The following is a 27,172-nucleotide window of genomic DNA, read 5'->3' on the forward strand; positions in this document are numbered from 1 at the left end:
TGTTAATATTCCCAACATTCCTGTCGCAATATGATGAGAAATTATTCTTAAATAAATCATGAAAGGTATAAACAGAAGGCATGATTAGTGTGAAACTAATAAAGTGTTAATTAATGTGAAACTAAAAACTTATAAAGTGTCACAAATATATGCGTGATATTTTTGAACTTGTGACACAATAATATATACAACATTAATTTAAGAAAATTTTAATTAGTGTGTTACTTCAATTCATAGGTATGATTTTTATTTTCAAAATAAATTATTAATAAATGTTAAAATAGATATAAAAGTGACAATAAACTAATTGAGTTTTTGTAAAACTATCAATTTAACTTCATTATTTTAAAAGTGAATTTTCAAAATCTAAAAAAGCGTTCAAACATTAGTGGAAATAAATGAGTAAAATGTATTTGACATAAATATTTCGGTCTTTATCATTTTTACTAATTTTATTTTTCATGTATTTTTTTAATCATATTATTGATACTAATTTTATTTTTCATGTATTTTTTTAACCATATTATTGATATGAATGAAGTATCATTCAAACTAATAACTTATTGATTTATCCTTATAATTTTCTTTTATTAAGATTCCAATTTTTTATATTTTCTTTTATTTTGATTTTAATCTCTCATTCATGCAAGAACTATTATCTTATAAAGAATGATGTGTTAACTACAAAGACTAAAACCTTAATGAATAAAAATATATATGATAAAAAATATCTAAAAATAATAGCAATAATTAATGCTAAAATCTTATTTATACTGAAGAGATGGCATGCTTCTCCTAGTTCAAAAATAGTTAGAACATTGAATTTTATATATAAACTTGTCCTTTTGCGTACGTCTAACTCATCAGTACGGAGAGGAACATATGGAAATGTTCGGGCGATGCCTTATAGAATACAGCTGTACGTAGAATGACTCTCCGCCTATTGGCGACGGACCTCGTCCAGAACAATCAACACACACAAGAATTAGGGCGGGCATTACCATGTGAGTGGCTTAATTTATGTACTATAGTTATCTTAATATTTTGTTAAACACTAACAAGTTGGTATATTAGATTTGATTTTTTTAAATAAGATTTCATATTAGTTTTATAAATAAAAAAATATGATTGAAAAAGAAAAATTCTATTAAAACAATCAATCATTTTTTTTTAAAAAGATTAATTATTAATAAAATCAATAAATACTTTGTATCAATAACATCATTAAAAAAAATATTTTGATAGCACTAAATATCAGGCTGTACATATACAATATAAACCGTCCTGGGCCAGCAAATTTTTGTGAGGAATTACATTGGTATATTATTTTATACAAAATATTGTACAAGAAGGAAGCTGAGATAAAATAATTAATATCAAAGACAAAGGTAAAAGAATAATGCTATAAAAAAAATCTTTATACCAATAACGTTGCTCAATTATTGCAGGCCATTTCCTTGTTTGCCAAGTAGTAAAACTATGACCAAAGAAATATATTTTGTAGAGGAATTTTTTATAAATCTAACTTTATCAACACAATTGCCATCGTTAATCACACGGATTTTGTTTTCCACTAAATGTATATATACATGCATATGGCACTAGGCCAACCCCAACCCAAGTAACTTTACCAAATTAAATTCCAACGATGGAGAAAAGCAAGTACGTGATGGAGCTTGCTTTGCTTCTGGGTCTTATTTTCATGCTTAGTGCCAACCCAACTTCAATGGCCGAAGAGCATGGCAATAACAACTTGAAAACTTATATTGTTCACGTCAAAAAGCCCGAAACTATACCTTTTCTTCAATCAGAAGAGTTATATAATTGGTACAGCTCGTTCCTGCCAGAAACCACTCACAAGAACCTGGTTTTCTCTTACCGCAACGTGGCATCTGGATTTGCCGTGAAGCTAACCCCAGAAGAAGCCGAAGCTCTTGAAGAGAAAGATGAGATTGTGTCAGCTCGTCCTGAAAGGACCCTTTCATTGCACACAACACACACTCCATCTTTCTTGGGGCTGCAACAAGGTGTTGGATTGTGGAATAGCTCCAACCTTGGCGAAGGTGTCATAATTGGAGTGATAGACACAGGTATATACCCTTTCCACCCATCTTTTAACGATGAAGGAATGCCACCTCCACCAGCAAAATGGAACGGACACTGCGAGTTCACGGGGCAAAGGACATGCAACAACAAACTCATCGGTGCAAGGAACTTGCTCAAAAGAGCTATTGAAGAACCTCCTTTTGAAAACTTCTTCCACGGAACCCACACTGCTGCAGAAGCCACTGGAAGATTTGTAGAGAACGCTAGCGTTTTTGGCATGGCTCGGGGCACTGCATCTGGCATCGCACCTAATGCTCACGTGGCAATGTACAAAGTGTGCAATGATAAAGTTGGGTGCACCGAAAGTGCCATCTTAGCCGCAATGGACATAGCCATTGATGATGGTGTCGATGTTCTTTCTCTTTCCCTCGGTTTAGGCTCTCTTCCATTCTTCGAAGACCCTATTGCTATTGGCGCATTTGCGGCTATTCAGAGTGGGGTTTTCGTTAGTTGCTCAGCTGCAAACTCTGGCCCTAACTACAGCACTCTATCCAACGAAGCACCGTGGATTCTGACCGTTGGTGCAAGCACCATTGACAGAAAAATAGCAGCATCAGCAGTGCTTGGAAACGGTGCAGAATATGAAGGGGAATCTTTGTTCCAACCCCAAGACTATTCCCCTAGTTTGTTGCCACTTGTGTATCCTGGTGCAAACGGAAACAACAACTCCGAGTTCTGTCTCCCAGGATCCTTAAACAATGTTGATGTCAAGGGAAAGGTGGTGGTGTGCGACATAGGTGGAGGCCTTCCAAGCGTTGAAAAAGGACAAGAAGTTCTGAAAGCAGGTGGTGCAGCCATGATCCTCGCCAACCCAGAGTCCTTTGGCTTCAGTACTTTCGCTGTTGCTTATGTTTTGCCCACAGTGGAATTGAGTTACGTTGCTGGGTTGGCCATAAAGTCTTACATAAACTCAACTTACTCACCAACTGCAACAATCTCCTTCAAAGGAACCGTGATTGGTGATGCACTTGCTCCCACGGTTGTTTCTTTTTCTTCAAGGGGTCCAAGCCAGGCAAGTCCCGGGATTCTAAAACCCGACATCATTGGACCCGGAGTGAACATTCTAGCTGCATGGGCTGTGTCCGTAGACAACAAAATCCCAGCGTATAACATTGTTTCAGGAACATCAATGTCGTGCCCTCACCTTAGTGGTGTTGCTGCTTTGCTCAAAAGTGCACACCCTGATTGGTCCCCTGCGGCTATAAAGTCAGCGATTATGACCACTGCTAACACGGTTAACCTCGGAGGCACACCCATAGTTGACCAAAGGAATTTACCTGCTGACATTTTTGCCACTGGTGCAGGCCATGTTAACCCTAATAAAGCAAATGATCCAGGGCTTGTTTATGATATTCAGCCAGAGGATTACGTTCCTTATTTGTGTGGTTTGGGTTATGACGATAAAGAGATTGCAATTCTTGTGCAAAGTAGAGTGAGATGCTCTAGCGTGAAAGCCATACCAGAAGCACAACTCAATTACCCTTCGTTTTCTATTTTGATGGGGTCTAGTTCACAATACTACAGCAGAACGTTGACCAATGTTGGACCTGCACAATCAACTTACACCGTGGAACTTGACGTGCCTTTGGCCTTGGGGATAAGTGTGAACCCTAGTCAGATAACCTTCACGGAGGTGAACCAGAAGGTTACATTCTCTGTGGAGTTTATTCCACAGAGAAAAGAAAATAGAGGCAACCATACTTTTGCTCAGGGTTCTCTCACTTGGGTTAGGGTATCTGACAAACACACTGTTAGGATCCCCATCTCTGTTATTTTCAAGTGATGCATACATACATGTATGCATGACACCAGAGTCTGGGGTATAATGCTCAAGAAATAAATGAAGAAGGGAATGAATTGTCTTCGAGCCAAGATTCAAGAGCTGCTACTATGTGTTAAGTCCCTTAGTAGAAGTTCATTAATTCATTAACAAATAATTTGTTGTGTTAAGATCATCTCTGATGGTTTGAAATGCACTAGCATTTCTGCTTCTTTTTTTTAATTGAATGGTTTTCGAATTAAATATATAGTGTTTGCTCCAAATTAACGTCGTCTACCCTCGTTAGATCGATATAATATACAAGCGCTTGTCTTAATCTTCTTAAGCCGTACTGGCTGGAGTTCATATAAGTCAAATATATATACCACTTTGAAATCACCGAATATAATAGTATTTGTTTAGAATTGTGACTTTCCCAATGGTATTGGATCGAATACATCCATAAAGGTCGTCTCTAAGTAGGGAAAAATTATATTTTCTTCTAGAAGCACAAGTTTAGATATTCTTAATTAGGTTTTCTTGACCATTAAGTAACTGTCCAAAATCACATTTGCTTTGACAGAAGTACATGCATGAAATTCAATTATAATATAAAGAAAATTAGTGACGAAAAAACCGTGACTATACAAGAAGATCGACGTGTTGCTCGTATATTTCTCATCATTTCCATTTTGAGAAGGCAGATTTATGTGGTTAGTGACAAAGGCAACGGTTAAAAAAGTCCAAAAGACAGTCGTATCGTGAGGCCTTCTTCATGTTAATTCTAATGAGATTAAAGTGTTCTAAACCTCTAATTAAAGAGAGCAAGAAAGATAGACGAGTATGAAAGTTGATATCAAATAATTAGTTAGAGATTCTTAGCCAGCGAACTTTTGAAGAATGAATAATTAGCCATAGAAAGTATAGGTAATATTGTTGTTGATAATCAATACTCTCATAAATAAAATTACTCATACACACACAAAGGATTGTGAGAACATAACAAAGATTATACCGTATAAAAATAATAACAAACACAAGAATGAATTTAACGTTCGACACATCTTGTCTAAGTTCACGGAACCGTTTAAAAAAATATTTCACTATCACATGATTACAATATTGTAACTCATCCAAAATAGTATATTACTCTACAAAATCGAGTACCTCACTCAATGATTACAAAAAATAATAACATTCTCACACAAAGACATTTTTCTTTCAAGAAAATGATTTTGTTTCGTAATCTCTCTTCTCACACACTCTCTTCATTTGTTTTGTTTATTCTTCATTTGTTTTGTTTATTTACTAAATTTATTCTCTATTTACCGTGAAGATTGTCATTAATTATAATAAATAAGTTTTCTTGAAAGTTGAAACAAAAAATAACTTTCAATACATCCATTCAACCGAAGTTCATATAATAAAATAGAATCTTTCACTTTGCATTTAAACTACCTAAATCTTAATGATAAAAAAAATCAATTCCTAATATACATACACCTTATCTTTTGATACACATTATATTTTGACTTGAAACTCTACCATTCTCACGCATAGATTCAAGTTAATTAATGTTGAATATGCCATCAGAAACTTCCACAATTTTCCTTTATCTATAGCCTATTGATTCCAATAACCTACAAAAATTAGTTGCAGAAAATTAAATGGAATCAACTAAAAAAAACATTTAGAGTTCAATAACTCCAAATTTTATGCAACAAAGTTTTCAAAAATAAAAAAATTATAGAACAATTTTTTTTAAAAAAAATATTATAGAGTTTAACAGGAAAAATTATTGGTGTTGATCCACCACCTGTCTATGGCGACAATCTTTACGTGACATGTATTTAAATTTTTTTAATTTACAAATAAAAAATTAATAACATTTTATTACATGTCAAATATGAATTGAAATCATGGATTAAGTGACATTCAGTATCATTTAATAATTTCCCATTTAATAAACACATATATCATTAATGTAAAATATTTTAGGCAAAAATAAAATTTGGTTCCTTCTATATATAATTAAATGATAGAATAGAACTAGTTTACACAGCCTACACACATAATCTCTATTTAAAGATCTCTGTTTAATTGAAAATTAATAAATTAATGAATGATCGATGATTTCCTATTAACGGCAACCTTTAGTGAGGGTGTATATAATTTGGAAACTCATTTATCTATATTTTTTAATGCATAAATTTAGAAGCAAAGTGAGGGTTGGATTGACGTTAAACGTGGGTTTAGTTGAAACCTAACTCATATCTAAAGTCTAGACATACACTCAATTGTAATCAAATTTGGGTTGTTATTCTGTCCGAATATGACCAAAACAATATTGTGACTTTCCTTTTTTTCTATTTTTAATAGTTTGAAATTCTTTCTGTCAGATTGAACCGCCCTAACTTCTAATTCTAAATAAAGTTAATACATGCAGTTAAAAAATGATCTGCCCTATAAGCAGGAAGGAAAAGTAGCAGGTAATTGACATGAAACTTATAATTTCATTGTACGTAATTAGATTTTTTTTTTTGTCGAACCATTTTGATTGCATTGAACGTAATTAGTAACAGGTGAAATGCCAATAACACATTAGTTGTTTTATTTCTCTTTGAATATTCATTTTTTTATTTGGTGAAATACTATGCTAACGAAAATCTCTTCTCTTGTATCATCTAATTTTCCTTTCTATTTTAAAAAGATTTAACTCACTTATTTTGAATTTTATCTCAATTTTTTTCAAGAATATAAAATTTTAGAGTATTAAAATAGAAAAAGAAATATCTATTTTATTTTCTGTTAGATTTAATTTCAAATTTTATTTATTTTCTTCTATTTTAATATTTAAATTTTAGATTCTAAAGAAGGGAAATTGTTGAAAGCCTATGCTGGCTAGCCTTAATTAATAATAATAATAATAATAATAAATTAAAGAAAAATAGAATGTTGAGAAGAAAATGTCAAATGTGTAAGATGGATGTTTCTATAGACAGTCCCAGCTGGTTTCTCAATACAAATAATCACCGGCAGTTCTCAGATGCTAATCACATCTGGTTGTAAAATAGAGCGTGACCTGATACCATTTTTCACAATGTTCTTGACCTTCTCTGAGTTGTGTCTAATGTAACTAAATTATCGACCAAACCAACAACGGGTAGCGGGCATTTTGGGTTAATTGTTATACCATTGTCTGGAGAGGAGTACTGTTTCCACGACATCTACTTCCAAACTTTTTACAACTACAAGAGGAGAGGTTAAAGAAAAGGATAAAAAAAGTGTGGGATGAAATTAATGACACAATGAGGAGATAAAGAGAAAAATTAAGACTTATAAAAAAAAGTGTTATTATAAGAAAATTCAGAACCATAAAATTGATGTTACTTGAATATAATTGTAAGTTGTAACCAAAACAGGCTTTTTTTCTATTTTAATTTCTTTGGTATAGTTTCTGATAAATGTCTTTGAACGCTTTTGTCTATTTGGTGAAATCCTATGTTAGTCTTGTTGACAAGAAAGTGTGAAATGTGTAGACTCTGATTTCTCAATGCAAATAGTTAATTGCTGTGGTGAGCTTTTCTGAAGCTAAGCACCTCTGGTAGAATAAAGCATAACGTAATAGCAATATTTTTAAACCAAGTCCATTGACTTAATTTGTGTCTAATATCATCAACATTAGCTAGATCACAATAACCAATAGTCAATAGCGGGCATCACCATGCAACTGCATTAATTTACGTGAAAATTTCTCACCTTGATAATATTTTCTACCCAGCTAGCCACTAGGTGCATATATATATATATATATATACCTTGATATAGTCGAGGATAATTAATATTTTTTTAGTCATCGTTAACACCCTTGTACTCCACAGTACTATGTAACCATATGGATATAGCCTAGTTACTAGCAATCTAAGAACCTTCAATTTTCTGTTTCTTAATTCCCAAACATGACAATAACCAAACAAGTGTTATCCACCAAGTTGGAACCTGCATTGCCTCTTGCTCTTGCTCTTATTTAGTATATGTCCAACTTCAGCACACCAAAATACAAAATTCGTGAATGGAAAAGAGAAACCCGATGTTCCAAGCAGCTTATTGACTTACATTGTTCGGGTTAAGAAGCTTCAGGATGATAATTCTCTTCAGGCTAAGGACTTGCACGGTTGGTACCATTCACTTTTGCCAGATAGTACAAAAACTGATCAGAACCAGCAACGCATTACTTTCTCATACCGCAACGTGGTGGATGAATTTGCCGTGAAATTGACCCCGGAAGAAGCCAAAGCTCTTCAAGAGAAGGAGGAGGTTGTATCAGCCCGTCCCGAAAGGACATTTTCTTTGCACACAACTCACACTCCAAGCTTCTTGGGGTTGCAACAGGGACTAGGACTATGGACCAATTCCAATTTTGGCAAAGGCATCATAATTGGAATTCTGGACACCGGCATAACCCCTGACCACCTTTCGTTCAATGATGAAGGAATGCCACTCCCACCGGCAAAATGGAATGGCCGCTGTGAATTCACTGGGGAGAAGACTTGCAACAACAAGCTCATTGGTGCAAGAAATTTTGTCAAAAACCCAAACTCAACCCTTCCACTGGATGATGTTGGTCATGGGACCCACACAGCCAGCACAGCTGCAGGAAGACTTGTGCAGGGTGCTAGTGTCTTTGGCAATGCTAAGGGTTCAGCAGTTGGTATGGCACCAGATGCACACTTAGCAATTTACAAGGTTTGTGACCTCTTTGGTTGTTCCGAAAGTGCAATACTAGCTGGAATGGGCACTGCAATACCTCACTTGGAGGACCATCTGTTCCTTTCTTTGACGATCCAATTGCACTTGGTGCATTCAGTGCAATTCAGAAGGGAATTTTCGTTAGTGTTCAGCTGCCAACGCTGGCCCTTTTTATAACTCTTTGTCTAATGAGGCTCCATGGATTATCACCGTTGGTGCTAGCACCATCAGAAGAATAGTAGCAATACCAAAACTTGGCAACGGGGAAACATTTAACGGGGAATCGATTTTCCAACCCAACAACTTCACGTCCACGTTACTACCACTTGTGTATGCAGGTGCAAATGGAAATGATTCATCTACCATTTGTGCCCCGGGTTCCTTAAAAAATGTGGATGTGAAGGGAAAGGTAGTGTTGTGTGACATAGGTGGATTCGTTAGAAGAGTAGACAAAGGACAAGAAGTTAAGAACGCTGGTGGTGCAGCCATGATCCTCATGAACTCACATATTGAAGACTTCAATCCCTTTGCTGACGTTCACGTTCTTCCTGCTACACACGTGAGTTACAAAGCTGGGTTAGCCATCAAAAATTACATAAACTCAACCTCAACGCCAACGGCTACAATCTTGTTCGAAGGAACCGTCATTGGAAACCCACATGCACCCGCAGTTACTTCCTTTTCCTCAAGAGGTCCAAGTTTTGCAAACCCGGGAATTCTGAAGCCAGACATCATTGGACCAGGGCAGAACATTCTAGCTGCATGGCCAGTGTCTTTGGACAAGAATCTTCCTCCATTCAACATCATTTCTGGCACCTCAATGTCTTGTCTTCATCTCAGTGGCATTGCTGCTTTGCTGAAAAACTCTCATCCAGATTGGTCTCCTGCTGCAATAAAATCAGCAATCATGACTAGTGCTAACACAGTGAATCTTGGAGGGAAACCTATATTGGACCAAAGGCTTCTACCAGCTGATGTGTTTGCCACTGGTGCTGGACATGTTAACCCTTTGAAGGCCAATGATCCAGGACTTGTTTATGATCTTCAACCTACTGATTACATTCCTTATTTGTGTGGTTTGAACTACACTGACAAAAAAAGTCGGACTCATCTTGAACCAAAAAGTGAAGTGCTCCGAGGTGAAAAGCATAGCGGAAGCACAACTCAATTATCCCTCGTTTTCTATTCGGTTGGGGTCTAGTTCACAGTTCTACACCGGGATTATATATAAGTACTTCGTTAGTTATTTTCTGTTAGAGTTTGTTAGTTATTTTCTGTAAGACATCTTGCTTGTATATAAACCTCCATAGGGTCATTTTTGTAGAGTTAAGTCTTTTACTCATTTTCAATAATAGATTTCTTTCTCCTAATATTCTCCTTTCATCATAAGTTTCAATATAGAACGCTCACCAATGTTGGACCCGCCAACATAAACTACTCTGTGGAAGTTGATGTGCCTCTGGCAGTAGGCATAAGCATAAACCCTGCTGAGATAGAATTCACGGAGGTGAAGCAGAAGGTTTCATACTCGGTTGGATTTTATCCTGAAGGCAAAAACAATAGAAGGAAACACCCGCTTGCTCCGGGATGTATCAAGTGGGTATCTAGCAACGGCAAGTACTCTGTTAGCATCCCTATAGCTGTCGTCTTCCTGTGAAAATTTTAGAGCATCATGTTGTTTGGTATTAAAGGAATAAGATATTTGGAACCGGAACTCTCCCAACGTGCCGTGCAATGGCATCTGGGAGCTTGTTTTACTTTCTTAAATGTTGATCTCAATGGTAACTCTCTTAATAATGTCAATGTCAAACTATTGTTATTAAATAACATATTGTATGCCGGACCCATAATCATGTCCCTTAACCATGAATTAATTATTCCATCTCATATTTGTGTGTTTGGAATAAAATCTGAGACGCAGTATGTCTTGAGACATTTATTTGTTTGTGCATTTATAATTTATATTATATATATATATTACATAATTAATTTTTTAAAACTTTTAAATACTTACTTGTCTATTTTTTCTATTTGTTGAAAACTAAAACGGTATGACAAACATAAGTCATAAGAAATTATAGTCTCTTTCTTAAATCTTATGTTTCGGGATAATTTTTAAGTAATAAGAATATAATTTTCAAAAAAAATTTTAATGTGATAAAATTTTATATTGAGTTACAACAAGTTGATTGTCTAAGAATGACTCCTTAAACAAATAATATATTCAGTTTTGTTTAAAAAAATTTAAAATTATTTTTTATGATTTTTTGCAATTATTTTAATTATTGGGTTGGGACGTGTATATCTAATTCCTAATAGGGATAAAAAAAAATTCATACCCGCCAAGGATGGGGACTCAACCAGATACCCATCCCCACCCCATTAGTCTAGCAAAAATAATTAATTTCACACTAATTAAGAAACTTAGTTGACATCATTTAATTTTTCTAATCTCAAGTAAAAAATAAAATTATTTTTAAAATATTCTTCGTTGAAACTTGCTATCATGAATAAAAAAGAATCATTGAAAATAAAATTAGAATTAAATAAAAAATATTTTAAGAATCATAACATTAAATATCAAAAAATTAAATTTATTTATATTTAAATTCAACATATAAAATTACAATTTTGCTTATATGAGTCCAGAGTTAATTACTTTGTTACCTGTTTCTAACAAGAGGAGCCCTGGTTCGGTTCATTTTGGGTAACCATAAACTGTTAGACATGGAGAGGTTAACAAATGTTGTTTAAGAGTAAGGAACTAAGGATCCTCTCCTGATGTAGAAGCAAGTGTCCATCTGATGTAGGGAAACTTAAACTTTGTGTGTTGGGACTTTGAACCGGTTTAGAGGACAGATGCGCGTCTATTCATTAGCTACACCAGTTCATAAAAATATGAAATGAAGATTTCAATATCATCTAGGCCCCAACAATCTTAAAACATTAATAAAATTGAAGACATTTGAAATTCTTACTCTCATTACCAATATCAGCATCTTTGCCGACAATTTTCCAGAGGGGAAAAATGCTAGGGGCATATTATATACACACCACAAGTATGTTTTGGTCAATCTAACTCCAATCTAAATCTAAATTTTGTACAATTGGTAAACAAGCCTCAAATTAACTGCAATTGAATCGCATTAATATGAGGTTCAATATCAAGTACTGATTTTAGACAATTACAATTAACTTCCACTTCGTCTTTGCTATACGAAAACAGGAAAAGGGCCTCCTTGCAGATGATGACACCACAAGGCAAGTGCAAAATTTAGCTGACGAAAAGTTAACATGTTCACATATTGGAGGAGCAGTTATATCCATGGCAAAGATGACTGATGTATCCTCCCATGAGAGTTGCTCCTGTCTCTATCAACCCCATCTTCTGTATTCCTGCAAAATACATCCCAGCTATGAAATCACTGAAGTGATTGAACTAACTACTTACGATTTGGAATTTGGTAAAAGGAATCACCTATCATCATCATGGGAATTACTTCTCAACAATTCCAGTTGTTTCCAAGATGGTTTAGTTGCCTGAAAGAATTTTGATGGCTTGATTATGGTTACCCGTGACTGATAGATATGTCTAAATAAATAAAAAATTGCGAAATGATATTGATCTAAATACTGACACTGGTGCGTAACTGTTTCTTGCATCTGCTATGGACCTCCAGGTATTCTTCATAGGACTGCAACCAACACAACATACACACAATCAGAGTTAGCAGAAGAAAAAAAAATACAGCTATACCAATTATATATGTGTGCAGAACTCGAACAATAAAAATCCTTTCTATGGTAAGCCTCAGGCAACAAATTTTGATCAATAGCTCCAAGACCTAAATCTTTCCATAAAAATAATGTTGAGGTTGAAAAACACCCAAATTAAATTGAATGACTTGTACTATTTTTCTTTCCTCAATGTATGCCCATAAAAAGTACGTTGAATCTTTTTGGAATAGGAATTTGATATCCAGTAAAGGCACAGCAGGAGGCTTCCATGTCTTCATTGAGATATAGGAACAAGGGGAGGAAGAATTTGAAGGGCCCAACAGAGAAGAGATTCCTATAAGAAATTAAAACTTGGAAATTCTCACTTCTAGAACATCAATTTAACAAAAGAACTCAAATACACCAAAATTCAAATAAGCAAGTATAATAATGAGGGTTGCAGCAGGAAAGGTAAAATGTGGAGGAATTGCTTGTTCCGCCTTCACATGCTTTTCAGCTGTCCAATGATCCAATCCAAATGACAAATTGATCCAATCTATATAGGATCAGTGTCCTCAAAAACCAGTATTAAGAAATACTCATTTGTTGTGATTATAAATTTATAATTACAAACCAAAGCCATATTTAATATTATTATTTTTGTAAAAATTCTTCACAAATCAGGAGGCTGCCTAAATGGCAATTCTATATTTCATTTTAATAGCATAAATAGACATTCGTAATAGTTTCTTCCAGGTTAAGACCATGTGAAAAATAGCACCTCTTTTCAGGAGAAAACCTCAAATATTGGCTTTGACTTTGTTAAATCCATATGATTGTCGGCAATCCCTAAAGAAGATTCTCAAGGGCAACAAAACAACATCCAGAAATAAAATAAAAAAGGACAAAACAAAATAATTGATTAGAGGAGGAAAGATAAATTCCCAGTACCATGTCAAGAAAATCATCCTCAGTTAGGGTACTAGCTAAAGGGCTTTCAGAAGATAGACCCCAAAAATCAGATTGAGAAGCCACATCCTTAGAACGTTTAATCCCTGACACTTGTGATGACTCAGAAGTGGTTGGCAATATTTCAGTGAACATTGTCCCACTGATTCTCTGGTTTGTTGAATGATAGTTATTTACTTCTGGTTGATTTTGGTAAAACAAGGCAGAATAAGGCAAGGGCATTGACCACGATGTATGCAGTGGAGGAAAGTTACAGTCTTCATCTCCCATTGAACTTGGAGTATTCGCATAAAGCCCTTTCAAAGAAAATTCATCCCTTGATAAACTGCAAAAGCAAAAACTGATACACAGCAAGCCTCCTCTAAATGCAGCTGAAAACACAATATTTTACCTCTACAAAGTTTACCTGGTCGGCAGGCAATCTGTATAATTCTTACCATCAAGAAGTTCACAAAGAGCTAGACCAATGTCTGGAGATAACTCCTAGAAAAGGCACTCAACTCAGAGTCACATTATATATGCACAAATTTCAAAGATCAAAGAGGAAAAATAAGATAAAACCTGGCAATCTCTGCTAATTTTGACAGGCTTATAGTCATTCAACGGATTCTTGAGATGCAGTGTCTTGTGGAAAGGCAAATCATTCAAACACATCCATTTGACCTTAAAACTGCGACCCCAAGGATTACTTTTACCAGTTCCCTCACTCCAAACATTGTCTCTCCCCCTTCCAATGGAGGACATCATTTGTGCATACCCTTGGAAGGAACCACTCATGTTGACACTAAATATAAGGATTACACTGCCTGAATTCTGCAAATATGCAAATAATTCTCAAGAATTTTTTTTTTATCTTATTGTTATTCATTTCCTAATTCTGGGCAGACACTAAAGTATAGAACAATTTCAAGAATATATAATATAATTTGAGATCAGAAAGCGAGGTTTCTTACATGAAAAGCTTCTTCTAGAATCGGTTCATTCATGATTTGAGTAGCCCAAATTCCTTTCTCAATTGACAAATGGATGTTTTGATGGTTCAAACTCTTAATGATAAAGTATTTTATATTTTGCCATTTTTCCACTCCAATTCCTGTAGGATGCCCTATCTGACCATGAGAATGTCCCCCTTTATCTGCCCTAGTTGTATTAATGTTTTCATTAAACTTGTAACCTGAGCTCTCTAACAAAAAGTTTAAAACTAAGTCAGAAACTAAAATGGGAAAAAAACTACATCTTAATGCAAAAGAAAAAAGCTCACATCCATGTATTTATGTTAATAGAGATGTACATGCATCTATGAAATGCTTGAGTATATGATCAACACACTATTCCATGCTCCACTACCATTGCCAAAGTCAGTGATCATCAGGACACACTACAATAAAATTTTGCTAATTAAGGGTATGTTTTGCCGTTTTAGATTTCTGTGATTTGATGGATTGGGAAGTTGGTTCACCATTTGGAAGTAGTGTACAACTAAACAGAAGAAGGGAGGGAGTGGGCTGGAGGGGGGTGCATTACCCCTCCTCCATACATGCCCAGCAAATATGTTTTGATTAGAAAATTGTGACTTTACTTTTATTTTTCCATCACTTTATTTTATATGAAATGTTCTGTAATTCTGCCTTTATAACTTTTCTAATTCCATTTCTTGCCCCCACAATTTAAGCTCCTTAATTCACATGATATGCATGTGACAAGAGAAATATTATCAAAACCTGGATCATCTGAATTTCCAATGTCATTCCTCCCTTCAGTGACTGATGAATCAACTACTGATGCATTTTCCTTTGCACTATCAGAAGACATATCCGAATTGACCTGTCAATGAAATTATGAAAGTTAATATCAGAGTGCACAGTAGACATTAAAACCACCCAATACCAAAGAAAAGGAAGAGAACTGTAAAACAACTATGCAGAGAACATGTATCGCAACAACAATTTAGATAAATAACTGCTTTGCTAAACTTAGTAAGATAGTTTCAAAAAAATAAAACAGATAGCACACATGTGTTCCTTTCATAGGAAATATTAAACTATCACTCTGCTTCTGCCCGTGTCATGGCAAAATCAGCATCTTAACAACCACTAGGATTATGTTTGTCGTTGTTGCCCCATCAAAATTAGGGGCGAAAATTTTATGGATAAAATTTACCATGAAACCTATTCTTAAACCTAAGTTGCCAAAACAACCACACACCTGTTCTTAGGTATTTATATGTATTAAAATTAAAATAATTAATTAAAGGTAGGATAGAGAACCTAGCTGAATAATCTAGCTATCTCTCTCGCCATAGTTAATTAATTACAATTCCTAAAGTCGAAGCAAAGATATTAATTAATTACAGCATGGATTAGAAAAGTCGAAGCAAAGATAAACAGCATACCCCGGAGTTCTAAGTGCGGCACGATTGGTGATGAAGTAACGCGCAGTGTGAAGTAAACGAAGAATAAAAGGTAACAGTTAACATAACCTAGCAACAGTCGAGAAGGTAATGAATCGTGATTCAACGCATTCCATTTCGGTATAAAGACTAAAGAGGAAGAGATTTGGAATCGAGACTCACAAAACAAAAGAGAAGAGTGCCGCGTTATCCTTATCTATCGCTAATGAGTAGTAATGCCCGTACTGGACTGCCTTTCGTTTCTTTTCTGTAAGTCTTGATGTCCATGCTTACTTTTCATGTTTTTTTTTTATCCATTTATTCCAAATTAAATTATTGTATTATATTTGTAATCTATTATTATGATTGCTTTTATATTTTAAATCTCTAAGCAATATTTATACTAATAAATAATAAATGTGATAAATAATTTGTAATCAATTACATGTGTTTTTTATTTTTTGAAAGAAAAACAGAATGTAATTCTTATATATATATATATATTAGTTTTAATCATTATTTAATATTAAATAATTTAAAATATAAATGTTTTAGAAAAATAAACTCAAACATAGATAGAGATCAAGTTACTTCAGCTACAAATTTTGGTTTAGGGGATATTTGAATTCACACTGATCAACTTTAATGGGTTTGAGTTTGTTTGTTTTAATTTTTTTTCTTCAATCGAGCCAAATCTATCTAATCATATTTAAATCTATTAGTTAAATAATAAATCACATGTAAAAATAGAATGAAAAAAAATATAGGGGAAAGTATGAAATTATAGTAAAATAAAATAATAAATGATTTCAAAAGTCAAAATTATTTCATTACACGACATAAAAAATTAAAGAATTATACAACAAAAAAATTAAAATTTTTCTAAAATAGTATAGATTTGAATTTCGTGTACTTAGATCTAATACTTGAAATCATATTATTGAATTATGTTATTTAACTATATAATTTTGGCTTTTGAAACTATTCATTAACTTTCTATTATTTTATTATCATTATACAACATTTTTTTAAAATAGTATATATTGGAGTTTCTTGTGCTCAAATCTGATACTCAGATCAATATCATTAAATTTAGATGGATCATATCGTCAGACTAATCCAAACCCATGTATACTATAACGACCCGTCTCATCGCTATGATATCATCACTCTACACCGCGAGAATTTCAATTTTTAAATAAAAGCTCTGTTAATTTGTTTATGAAAAATTAAAGTAAATTTTTTCACAATATACAATCTCAAACAACTCACCATTACTTAAATGAATACATATATAGGCATAGTAACTCAGTACACATCATTCACATAATGAAAAGTAATTTTGTTCATACATATACCTAAATCTGTGATTTACATCCTCAATTTTTTTAAAAAAAAATTATGTAACCAGCTACAAAGGAGTTGATTAACAAAATACAACTCTTTCCAAAAATAATCTTAACATCATCACGTCGGCTCCACAAAATAATCTCACTTCTCGTACTCTAGTATTGTCATGCTGCTCCCACAAACAAAGGTTTGTGATCATCACAGGTATCAACCACACGATACAAAAATTGCGAAGGGTGAGTTTATTATAAAAGAAGTTAATACAAAAATCAAATAATCATAAATAGTAAGAAAGCATTATCAGATACCATAAACATACACAAACATCTATTAGTCCAACATACACTTAACAAGTAGTCATCATCCATCCATAGTTCCAATTAATCATGTTCAGTATGATGCATGCACCTGACCTCAACTCTCAAATGCAATGTGGTATCATCCCTAAGGAAATAGCCTAAGTGTGTCCACACAACACTCTTACTTAGAAAAACTAGGCAGCAAGTGTCAAGGTCACCCTTTCGTACACAGGCAACTCCCTCCCACGGTGATCAACCTGAGTCTCAAGGGAGTTTCAAACCGAGTAACATGCCCCCAAATACAAGTATCTATACTTATGAGAAACTACAAGTACTTACTGACAAAGTTTATACTATTTTCATGTCATGTGAAGTATGAAACATGGAGACCATCAATGCACTGATCGTGGATAATTAAATATTCTAAGTCATCCCCCTCCAGAAATGCTTAAAACTTTTTAACCACTCTATTTCCCCCACTAGGGATATCCAACAAGGTCACTACACCCCCATGTACATACACAGCATACATACAACGTATGAAACATGGACACCATCAATGCATTGACCGTAAATAATTAAAGATTCTAAGTCATCCCCCTCCAGAGATGCTTAAAATTCTTTAACCACTTTTTTCTCCCACTAGGGATATCCAACAAGGTCACTACACCCCCATGTACATACACAACATACAACATATGAAACATGGACACCATCAATACATTGACCATGGATAATTAAAGATTCTAAGCCATCCCCCTTTAGAGATACTTAGAACTTTTTAACCACTCTATTTCTCCCACCAGGGATATCCAACAAGGTCACTGCATCTCCCATATACATACACAACATACATCATCACAATGACATTTTCAACATCTCACCTCAATATCATTATCTACATCAACATTGCCTCATCTCATTTTAATGACATTATCAACAACAACAACATCATATCATATTAACATAATCATCAATAACAACATCAACTCATATCAACACAATTATCAATGACAACATCATCTCACATCCATTAATATCCTCAATAATAGTATCATTAGTAAGTCGCATTCCACATATACATACATGTATAGTTCATGCCTAAGATTCACTCTTTCCGGGTCTTCAGACCATAGAAGTCTAATAGAAACAATAATGTTATTCATCAATAATAGATATATCGCATTCTATTAGTCAAAAATATTGTTTTCTTGAAAACCAGCATGCAACAAGAACATGCATACATCCCCATAGTTAGGTTCCCTGACCCCCAACTATGGTATTAAAAACTGTAAATGACAATAAACTTCCCTCACCTATCGTGAGCTCTCCATCAATTCCTCTTTGCGTCGCTCAGAGATCTCTCTCGTTCACGCTCGTTAGTCCAAACGCAAGGTTCTATATACCAAATTGAAGGAAATTTAGTATAGATTTTAGAAACAAGGTTAATGACAACATTCAGAGTCAAATATCCTTGTCAAAACATAAAGGGCAAAAGGGTGTTTCGGATTCTACTAAAAGAAGACGTCATTTTGAAATCCCGCTCACGTCAATGTGACTGGGATTCAGTGAAGGTCACGAAAATAACATCAATGTTATAAGAAGATAACTTTTAAAATCTCATTTATAAGGGTTTTTCAATGGAAGTGTAAAAACATCCTATTACAGTACCCAAAACACGAGAAATACTAAGAGAAACTCAAACTAACTAGGAGAAAGACTTAGAAGTCAAGATTACCTCATAGAAGTTATGAAATGAAGGTTTGGGAGAATTATCTCCACCGAATCCTTGAGGAGGATTTTGAGGATTCCGCTCCGATTACAACGTTCTTCTTGGTGTGGAGGTTTGGCGGTAAACAACGGCGGCTCGTGGTGGCCACTAATGGTCGTGGGTGGTGGAGAAGGATGTGTTAGGGTTTGGGTGGCGTTTGGAGAGGAGGAGAGGGGGAAAATCGTGTTTTCATGCTAAAAAACATATTTATAATATGCAAATCTCGCTTAGCGAGCGGGAGTCCACTTTTCACACTGAGAGCAACTCCCTTTGCACTAATTATCGCTTAGCGTGCTAATTCTCGCTCAGCGCAATTTCCTCTCGGGTTGGAATTGCGCTTAGCGCGCCCTTCACGCTTAGCGAGAAATCAAAAGTTGTCATTTTCAAAATCCCAATGGTCAGACTATGGAGAATTGTCTTAGGAACCTCCAGACAAAATTTGAAGACGATCAAACGATTAACGAATCCAGGATCGCGATTTTACTGAAATAGGTTTAGGTAAAATTTGAAATCTCATAATTTCAACTTAGCTCAACAAAACTCTACATAACTCAACATTCACATCAAGAAATTCACACATGACTAATTCAAGTCATACATCAACTCATTTAAGTCAATCATATAGTTAAATAACACGATAAATACAATTAAATATCAATTTATAATTAGTAATATTTCAAGGTGTTACATATACCTATACTCACTTCATTTGACTTAATTATACAATTGATCCTTTTGATTATCATCAAAAGTTTAATTGAGATAACCAATTAAATCCTCTAATTAAAAGGTTCAGTTAGATCTTTCAATTATTAAACAGTTCAATTGAATCATCTAATTATTTATATCACTTAATTTGATTGATGAAAATTTACAAATATACATTTTTACATCAATTATCAATATAATCAACATAAAACATGATATTTTTATATCGGTTGTTAGGTATAATTAATGTAAACATGACATTCTTATTAAGATATGTATATATCATTGACAATTGATATAAAAATATTTATTTATCTGCACTAATTTAATTTTTTAATTATCGAGAAACTAATTAAACTTTTAATATTAATTTATGTACCAATTGTATAATTAAGTTTAGTTCATATTGGGTTATTTTGATATTACATAATGACCGCACATGTAATCTTAGAGTTGATATTTATTTATTTTTTAATTTATTGGAATCAATTCCAAATACCAAAAAATTTGCAACAACAAATGTGCTATTTTAACAAATGGAACATCGGATTCAAATCATACTCTAGCTATCTCGGAAGTCACTCCTGATTTTATTTGTATGCCTATGCATACTGATGTATCAAGCATTTTTGCTTGAACCTTAACTTTTGTTGTCTTGGGTTGTAGCCCTTTTGTCCATCAAAATATAAAAAATCCATGCACTATTTAATTAACTAAACCTGATCTTAGAGTCAATATTTACTTACGTCTTTAAAAAAATGTATGATAAATTGAATTTATTTAATAAAATGTCAAATGGTTGTAAAATTTTATAAAAAATTGCAGAGTTAATATTTTCAATAAGAAATTTTATTCTAATGCTCGATCCTCACTCAAAATCCGCTATTATTAAGTTAATTTATATAGCAATAAATGAGAAAAATAAAATATATTGTAAAATAGAAAGTTAAAGCTTTGGTTATGTGCCTGTGAAAAATATATTGTGCTGATAATCGATTATGTGCCTGTGAAAAGCTTTGGTTATTCACATCAGAGTCACGTGTGCATGCATGGAAGTGCTCTTTAGAATATTAACAAGCAAACAAAGGGAGTTGTATCATTTAACTTATTTGCACCTCATTTTTTTGGTGAAAGTTTCACGACTGATATCCATATTTCTTGTTAAAAAAAAATAATTCATCACACTTTAAGTCGGTGGTGGATTCAAAAAATCTTTGTAGTTTAATTTTTAGTTCTTTATTTTTTTTTTAACAATTTTTAATATTTTATTAATTTTTCATTAGTGTTTTTAGTCTCTTTAAATTTTTTTTATTCACTTTCAGTCGTTTGTTTATTTTTATTACCTGAAATTAATTATTATTTTATCCATCGTTAGTCCTTCATTTATTTTATATTTTGAACTAATTTTGAATAATAAAAATAATTGAGGGATAATTTTTTTGAAAGAAAATAAAAATAATGAAAAAAATCAATGAAGGACTAAAAGTTGTAAAAAAAATTGAGGAACTACAAAATTGGAAGTTGAAAAAACTTGAGAAACTAAAAACTTAATTAATCTAAAAAAATATTCTATAATATTTCCACTAAAGAATTTTTTTAATATTTTTTTTACAAAATACATAAATTTATGATAATTTTTATTAAAATACCCAAGTTCCTACAAATTACAATTATTTTCTATACACTTTCATATTAAAAATATTATTAACGTAAAAAGGAATCATATCAAAATCATTTAATGATTTTACTTATTACATCGATTATCTTTTCAATTAATATAAAAAAATAATTTTTATATCGGTTGAAAATATAATTAATGTGAAAAAGTGATTTTTTAGATTATTCATGTTTATAATTGATGTAATAATATTTTTTACATGGATTATAACTATAATCAATGTGAAAAAAAATAAAATTAAATATGTCATGTAAATAGTTTTCATTGTAAATAGTTTTTATTTATAAAAAAAATCGTTCATCTTCCGCATTCCATTTTTTAGACATTTAGAGGAGTGAGAACAGTAAAAAAAAAGAATAATAATAAAATGGTAAAATCAATGCTAATTTATTTTTTCTTTTATTTCTTATAATTTTTTATCTTCACTTTTTTTAATTTGTCTGAAGGCAACACTTATTTTTGCACGGGAAAAAAACTTTAATACTAAATATATTTGAATAATTTTTTTTTACTAAGCTTTCGGTAGATACAAACATTTGAGCTTAAAGTGAATTTTTTGAACAATATAGTTACTATAAAAAATACAGATTCTGAAATCAACACTATAATTAAGACGTTGTTTCTTTCTAATATTAGTTTTTAGTTCCAACCAACAATGGTATATCAGCTTAACCTTCATGCGAAACAAACAGTGTAAATCAATTTTTTTTAATAGATAAATAATCAAACTAAGCCTAAATAAAAAGATAAAAAAACTAAAAATGTAAATTAAATTTTATAAAATGTTAGGTTATTAAAGGAACCGATTTTAAAAAAGTTATTAAAGAGAAAAATCAAGAAAACAATCACAAATATATCTTTATATTGATAATTAGAGAAGGTGACATTATTAATTATATGACAAAAAATTTGTCTATGATGAAAGCAAATGAGAGGCATTGTAATTTTTACACTTTCAATTATTAAATTTATATTTTTATATTTTAGAGACGCAATGATTTACACAGAAACAAAAATCTCTATTGATACAAAGTTATATTTTTTCATTTCATTCAAACCTAGCGAACTATGCATCGGTTCCAAAGTTCACATTGGCCCCGACGCAGGCACGCAGCTCAGTTAGCAACAGCGTTTTTTTTTTTTTTTATCACTTCATTCCCAACCCTAGCGAACTATCAATCGCTCCCAAAGTTCACATTGGCGCCCGACGCAGTCTCAGTCCGTACCAGCGTTAGTGCCAGCTCCACTGTCGCGTAGGGCTCGGAAAGCTCCGCATTTGGCCATTCGCGCTCTGTAAGTTTCCCTTTCTCTAATTCTCTCTCTCTCTTTCATCAAGCTTTGTTTTGCTTTGGACGTTTTCTCTTTGACCTAAGATCCAAAATTGTACTTTGATTCTGATATTTTGTTGGGTGAATTAGAGAATTAACATGAATCCATTTTTGGGGTTGAATACCTGCCTGGAGGGTAGGTTCTTTGGCCTTGCTAGGAAGAAAATCAATTTCACTCAGAGCAGAAAAATCTTGACTAGGGTTTATAGATAGCCTTTATTGTCTTTAAAATTTCTGAGGTGCACAATAATTTACAACATTGCAGAATTCAGTTAGATATTAGCTATAACATTAACTGCCCCAAAACTCTCAAGCTATATAGTTTTCTTTCTTAAGGCCATGTGTGGAGCATGTCTCTTGGTGGTAGGATTAAGAATAATTGATACAGAACTTGGGTTACGTGGTAATTCCAGTATGCTTCTTAGAAAAGTCTAATTGGCAGCCATGATCTTTGGAAATTTTGGAGAAGTCACAGTGCACAGGCATTACAAAACTCTCGTAAACAGAATATGCTTTAAAAACTTGTGATCATAGGAAAGCGTTTAGATGTACCGATTTGCAAGTTGGGTAGATTAGATGTATTTTCTATTATCAACTGCTTGGTCCTCCTTGGCCTTGGTGGTTTTAAAAAAATGATATATGTTCTGTGAAAGAAAGATAGATAAAAGATAATGAAATAAAAAAGGGATTACATATTGTACAAGTATATGAAAAGAATTATTGAATTTATTTTCCCCTCGCATCTCAAGTCTAGCTTAACATGCAAAACCTTGGAAATTGCAATAAAGCCAGTTACCAACTTTTAGAAACAATGTATATAGGAGTGCAGTTTTTGCTATAACTTGTGGCTGAATAGCCTATTCATAACCCCACATTTTCTTTGCTGGAATCAAATTACATTTCCTCTACTACCAAAATAAATATTACCTGTTCTCTTTGTTTATTTTCTTTGCCCCTCAATTAAAAAAAAACACATTAGTAGAAATAATTTATAAAAAACGAGTGGCATCTTTCCCTCATGTTATGTTCATGTTAATTTTTGTAAATTATGTTTGTTATTTATCCATTATTTAAATGGGATATTAACCTGTAATTAATCATTTTTGTCTAATCAAGTACACATGGATGATTCATTAGACATCACTCCTTCACAAGGTGAGTCAAATCCTCAGTCAACAAAAAAAAGGGGTAGAGGTCCCACACGGTTAAAGAAGTTAAGACTCAAACGTGTTAGAGATCAGAAGATATCAATTGAGTTTGATCAATCGACTGGCAATGCTAAAGGGCCAAACAGGACTGAATTCAACAATTATGTGTCTTTCCTTGCTCGAAGCAAGGTTAGTATTCTACATGAGGATTGGGATCATGTAGAGGAGAGTGTGAAGAATATGATTTGGCAAACTATCATGGTACTTCACTTACCATCTACTTTTGTATCATTGTTTGTATTTAACCATGAAATTATGAAACACCAACTCCTCAATTTTGTTGTGTAATTTAGCTCAATTATGACATTCCGAATTCAGAGTTCCTAAAGAAGAAATTAATTTCATATGCTGGTACACGTTGGAGGGGATTTAAGACACAACTCTCTAGCCTTTACATATATGGGAAGTACCAAGACAAATCTCCTTGTGATAAGTATGCATTCCTCGAGGAGGAGACGTGGCAGAGGTTTGTTCAGAGTCGATTGGACCCTGCCTTTCAGGTTAATTGCTTGGACTTGTAGTTTTCTACTTAGCCAACAAAATTTATTTATTTTTACTGAATTTAGTGGTTTGTTATTATTTATAACAGGAGAAAAGAAAAAAGGCACAAGAGGCTCAGGCAAATAATCTCTACCCTCACACATTGTCTTGTGGGGGCTATCAAAAGCTTGAGGAGAACATGATGCAAGAAAAGGTGAAACAAATTCAAGAAGCATCCCAATTAGATCCTTCATTAGCTGTTGTTGAACCTCCATCTCCTCTCAAACGCCATGAAAAATGGAAGAGAGCCCGACAAAAGAAATCTGGAGATTATATTAACGAAGACGCACGTATTATTGCTGAAAAGATTGTAAGTAAATATTCAATTCTACATGTAATTAAGCTGATGTTTGCACAATCATACACATGCTTTTGAAGTATATGTTGTAGGATTCCCTCGTTGAACAAAGCACGCAAGGATCTTTTGTTCCACTTGGACGTGAAGATATTTTGACTACTGCCATTGGACAACCAGAGCATCCTGGTCGTGTTCGTGGTGCTGGTCGAGGTGTGGGCATTAGGCAATACTTCGGACCACCTTCCCGCAATCCTCTTAGCATGGAAGATTTGGAGGTCATTACACAACGGATACAAGAGCAGGTTACCAAGAAGCTCAGTGAGCAGCTAGAGCACAAGCTCAAAGCAGATCTTTCACAACAGTTCCAAGAACAAGTGAGGCAAGAGTTGGCATCTCTAGGTCTTCTTCAACAAAATACAAATATTGAGCCAACACCTAGTTCTCCTATAAATGTGAGCACAAAGGGAAATTATGCTACTCCTGATCCATCGGTGGAGGACAATCACACTAATATCCGTGATCAGTGTGAGTTGTATGTTGATGTTGATCCCCCTCATTTAGTGGCAATTGGCAAAGTGTACAATTTGGGGTCAACCATACACCACAAGACAATAGAGGATGACAATGTGAGGGTGGTGGTTGAAGAGGTTCGAGATGCAGAGGCTCGAGTTCCTCTTCCCACTAATGAGGTTCAAACAGTGGGGCAAGCCCCCAATCAATTCATTCAGTGGCCGAGAAGACTTGTGAAGTCTATTTCAGTTAAGGTATTCATAATCAATTGTTTACTTATGGCTTTCTTTATTTACAATTGCAATGACTTAACCATGTTTACTAATATTGTTTTATCTTTGATGTTTAGACTATTGTCGAATCTAGCAAAGATGTTCGACACAAAAGGTTGGAACCTCAACTTGGTCCGCTTGAACGCTTGTTGATAATAGTTAGCAAAATTAGGAAGGATCATGTACAGCTACCTTGGGATCCTGATGTACTAAGCAAGCCCTCTACCATGTCATTTCATATCTATCGGAGGGATATTTTTGAATTATGTATGGGTAGCGAGATGCTAAACATCTCAGTTATACAATTGTGGCTGATGTAAGTACATTTAATTTGTAAATCAGTTAACTAATTACGTATCAAACTATTGCAATTAATATTTATTTCAATATCTTAGGTATCTGCATAGCTTATGTACTGATAAGGGGAATGCACATATCTATGGATTTATGGACCCGCAATCCATTCAAAGTGTTGGGAATAATGCAACAGAAGTTCAGGGCTACTTGCAAAGTAGGCTACATGAAAGGAAAAAACAATGTTACCTAGCACCTTATTTGCATTCGTAAGTATAAGTTTAAGGGTTGTTTCAAATAATGTCTCACAAGTCACTAATTGTTCTCCAATGCAGGGACCACTGGCAATTGCTTATTATTTGTCCTAAGCAAAATGTTGTGGTGTTGTTGTGTTCATTGCACAAGAAAACGATCAACAAAGAAATGAAAACTATAGTTAATTTGTAAGCTTTTATTTCTAATACATTTGTTTTCTGATATGTATTTTAACTCTGAAACATAAAATGTAATTTAAATTATTATTTTTTTATGATAGAGCTATGGACGAGTATCAAAGGTTGGTGGGTTCGCAATCAAGATCTAGAAGGAAGAAGCCTACGTGGATTTTGCCCCGTGTAAGTAATTTATAAACCAACAATCAATTACAAATTATAATACTTTATTAGTTGCTAATTATATTAAAATTCAATATTCATTTGTAGTGTCAAACACAATCCAAGGGTTATGAGTGTGGGTATTATGTCATGAAGCAAATGTTCACTGTTGTCACTGTAGATATTGTTGATTCGTGGAAGCAGGTAATACAATTATCAATAAGTTAACTTAATTATGTTTTGTTTTAGTTCATGAGGTAATATTCTATCGTATGTTATTTGAACTTGCAGCTCTTCAACAATTCGGGTCCATTCCCTGAGGAGGATATTGCAGACATTCAACAACGTTGGGCAGCATTTTTACTTCAAATTAGTAATTTGTAAAGTTATTTGTTTAGAATGTTAGTTATAGGTTTTGTAAACCTGTTTGTTTAGAATGTTTACACTATAGATTCAAATAGAACATTTGTCTTTATACCATGTTAAGAAAATATATTATGCTGTGATCAACTTGTTTATGTTGTGTGTGTGGTTGTTGCGTCTATTTTTCAAATTACAGGGAGGGAAATAGATAAAACTTATCATATATTTTTAAAACACGAATTTTTTACATTGGTTATTTTTATGATTGATG

General features: G+C 33.5%; 3 protein-coding genes and 1 pseudogene across 12 annotated transcripts; 3 read left to right on the forward strand and 1 right to left on the reverse strand.

The window, feature by feature from the left end:
* Positions 1–1,631: 1,631 nt before the first annotated feature.
* Positions 1,632–4,202, forward strand: LOC114424160 (subtilisin-like protease SBT1.4). The gene has a single exon (XM_028391015.1). The coding sequence runs from the start codon at positions 1,649–1,651 to the stop codon at positions 3,887–3,889; it is 2,241 nt and encodes a 746-aa protein (XP_028246816.1). The 5' UTR covers positions 1,632–1,648; the 3' UTR covers positions 3,890–4,202.
* Positions 4,203–6,847: 2,645 nt separating this feature from the next.
* LOC114397552 lies at positions 6,848–10,271 on the forward strand (annotated as a pseudogene).
* A 1,268-nt stretch (positions 10,272–11,539) lies between these two features.
* LOC114424167 (30-kDa cleavage and polyadenylation specificity factor 30-like) lies at positions 11,540–15,984 on the reverse strand. 8 transcript variants are annotated; one of them, XM_028391045.1, is made up of 10 exons: positions 15,873–15,984; positions 15,693–15,779; positions 15,022–15,124; positions 14,254–14,483; positions 13,862–14,113; positions 13,707–13,783; positions 13,283–13,625; positions 12,266–12,309; positions 12,093–12,154; positions 11,540–12,010 (listed from the first exon to the last, which is right to left on the reverse strand). In XM_028391045.1, exons 3-9 carry the CDS (start codon positions 15,110–15,112, stop codon positions 12,118–12,120), a joined length of 1,074 nt encoding a protein of 357 aa, XP_028246846.1. In that variant the 5' UTR covers positions 15,113–15,124; positions 15,693–15,779; positions 15,873–15,984; the 3' UTR covers positions 11,540–12,010; positions 12,093–12,117. The 8 variants fall into 8 exon arrangements, with proteins under 8 accessions (XP_028246846.1, XP_028246833.1, XP_028246848.1 ...); XM_028391032.1 differs by having other exon boundaries at positions 11,550–12,010; positions 12,253–12,309; positions 14,254–14,474; XM_028391047.1 differs by having other exon boundaries at positions 11,550–12,002.
* A 6,558-nt stretch (positions 15,985–22,542) lies between these two features.
* Positions 22,543–27,056, forward strand: LOC114424207. 3 transcript variants are annotated; one of them, XM_028391058.1, is made up of 11 exons: positions 22,544–22,788; positions 23,940–24,232; positions 24,325–24,531; positions 24,621–24,881; positions 24,962–25,633; positions 25,729–25,967; positions 26,047–26,214; positions 26,281–26,388; positions 26,481–26,559; positions 26,647–26,742; positions 26,830–27,056. In XM_028391058.1, the coding sequence occupies exons 2-11, from the start codon at positions 23,945–23,947 to the stop codon at positions 26,920–26,922; spliced, it is 2,211 nt and encodes a 736-aa protein (XP_028246859.1). In that variant the 5' UTR covers positions 22,544–22,788; positions 23,940–23,944; the 3' UTR covers positions 26,923–27,056. The 3 variants fall into 3 exon arrangements, with proteins under 3 accessions (XP_028246870.1, XP_028246859.1, XP_028246865.1); XM_028391064.1 differs by having other exon boundaries at positions 23,961–24,232; XM_028391069.1 differs by lacking the exons at positions 26,647–26,742; positions 26,830–27,056 and having other exon boundaries at positions 22,543–22,788; positions 26,047–26,162; positions 26,481–26,514.
* Positions 27,057–27,172: the final 116 nt, after the last annotated feature.

The sequence above is a fragment of the Glycine soja genome, chromosome 1, assembly GCF_004193775.1.
Source record: "Glycine soja cultivar W05 chromosome 1, ASM419377v2, whole genome shotgun sequence".
NCBI lineage: Eukaryota > Viridiplantae > Streptophyta > Magnoliopsida > Fabales > Fabaceae > Glycine > Glycine soja.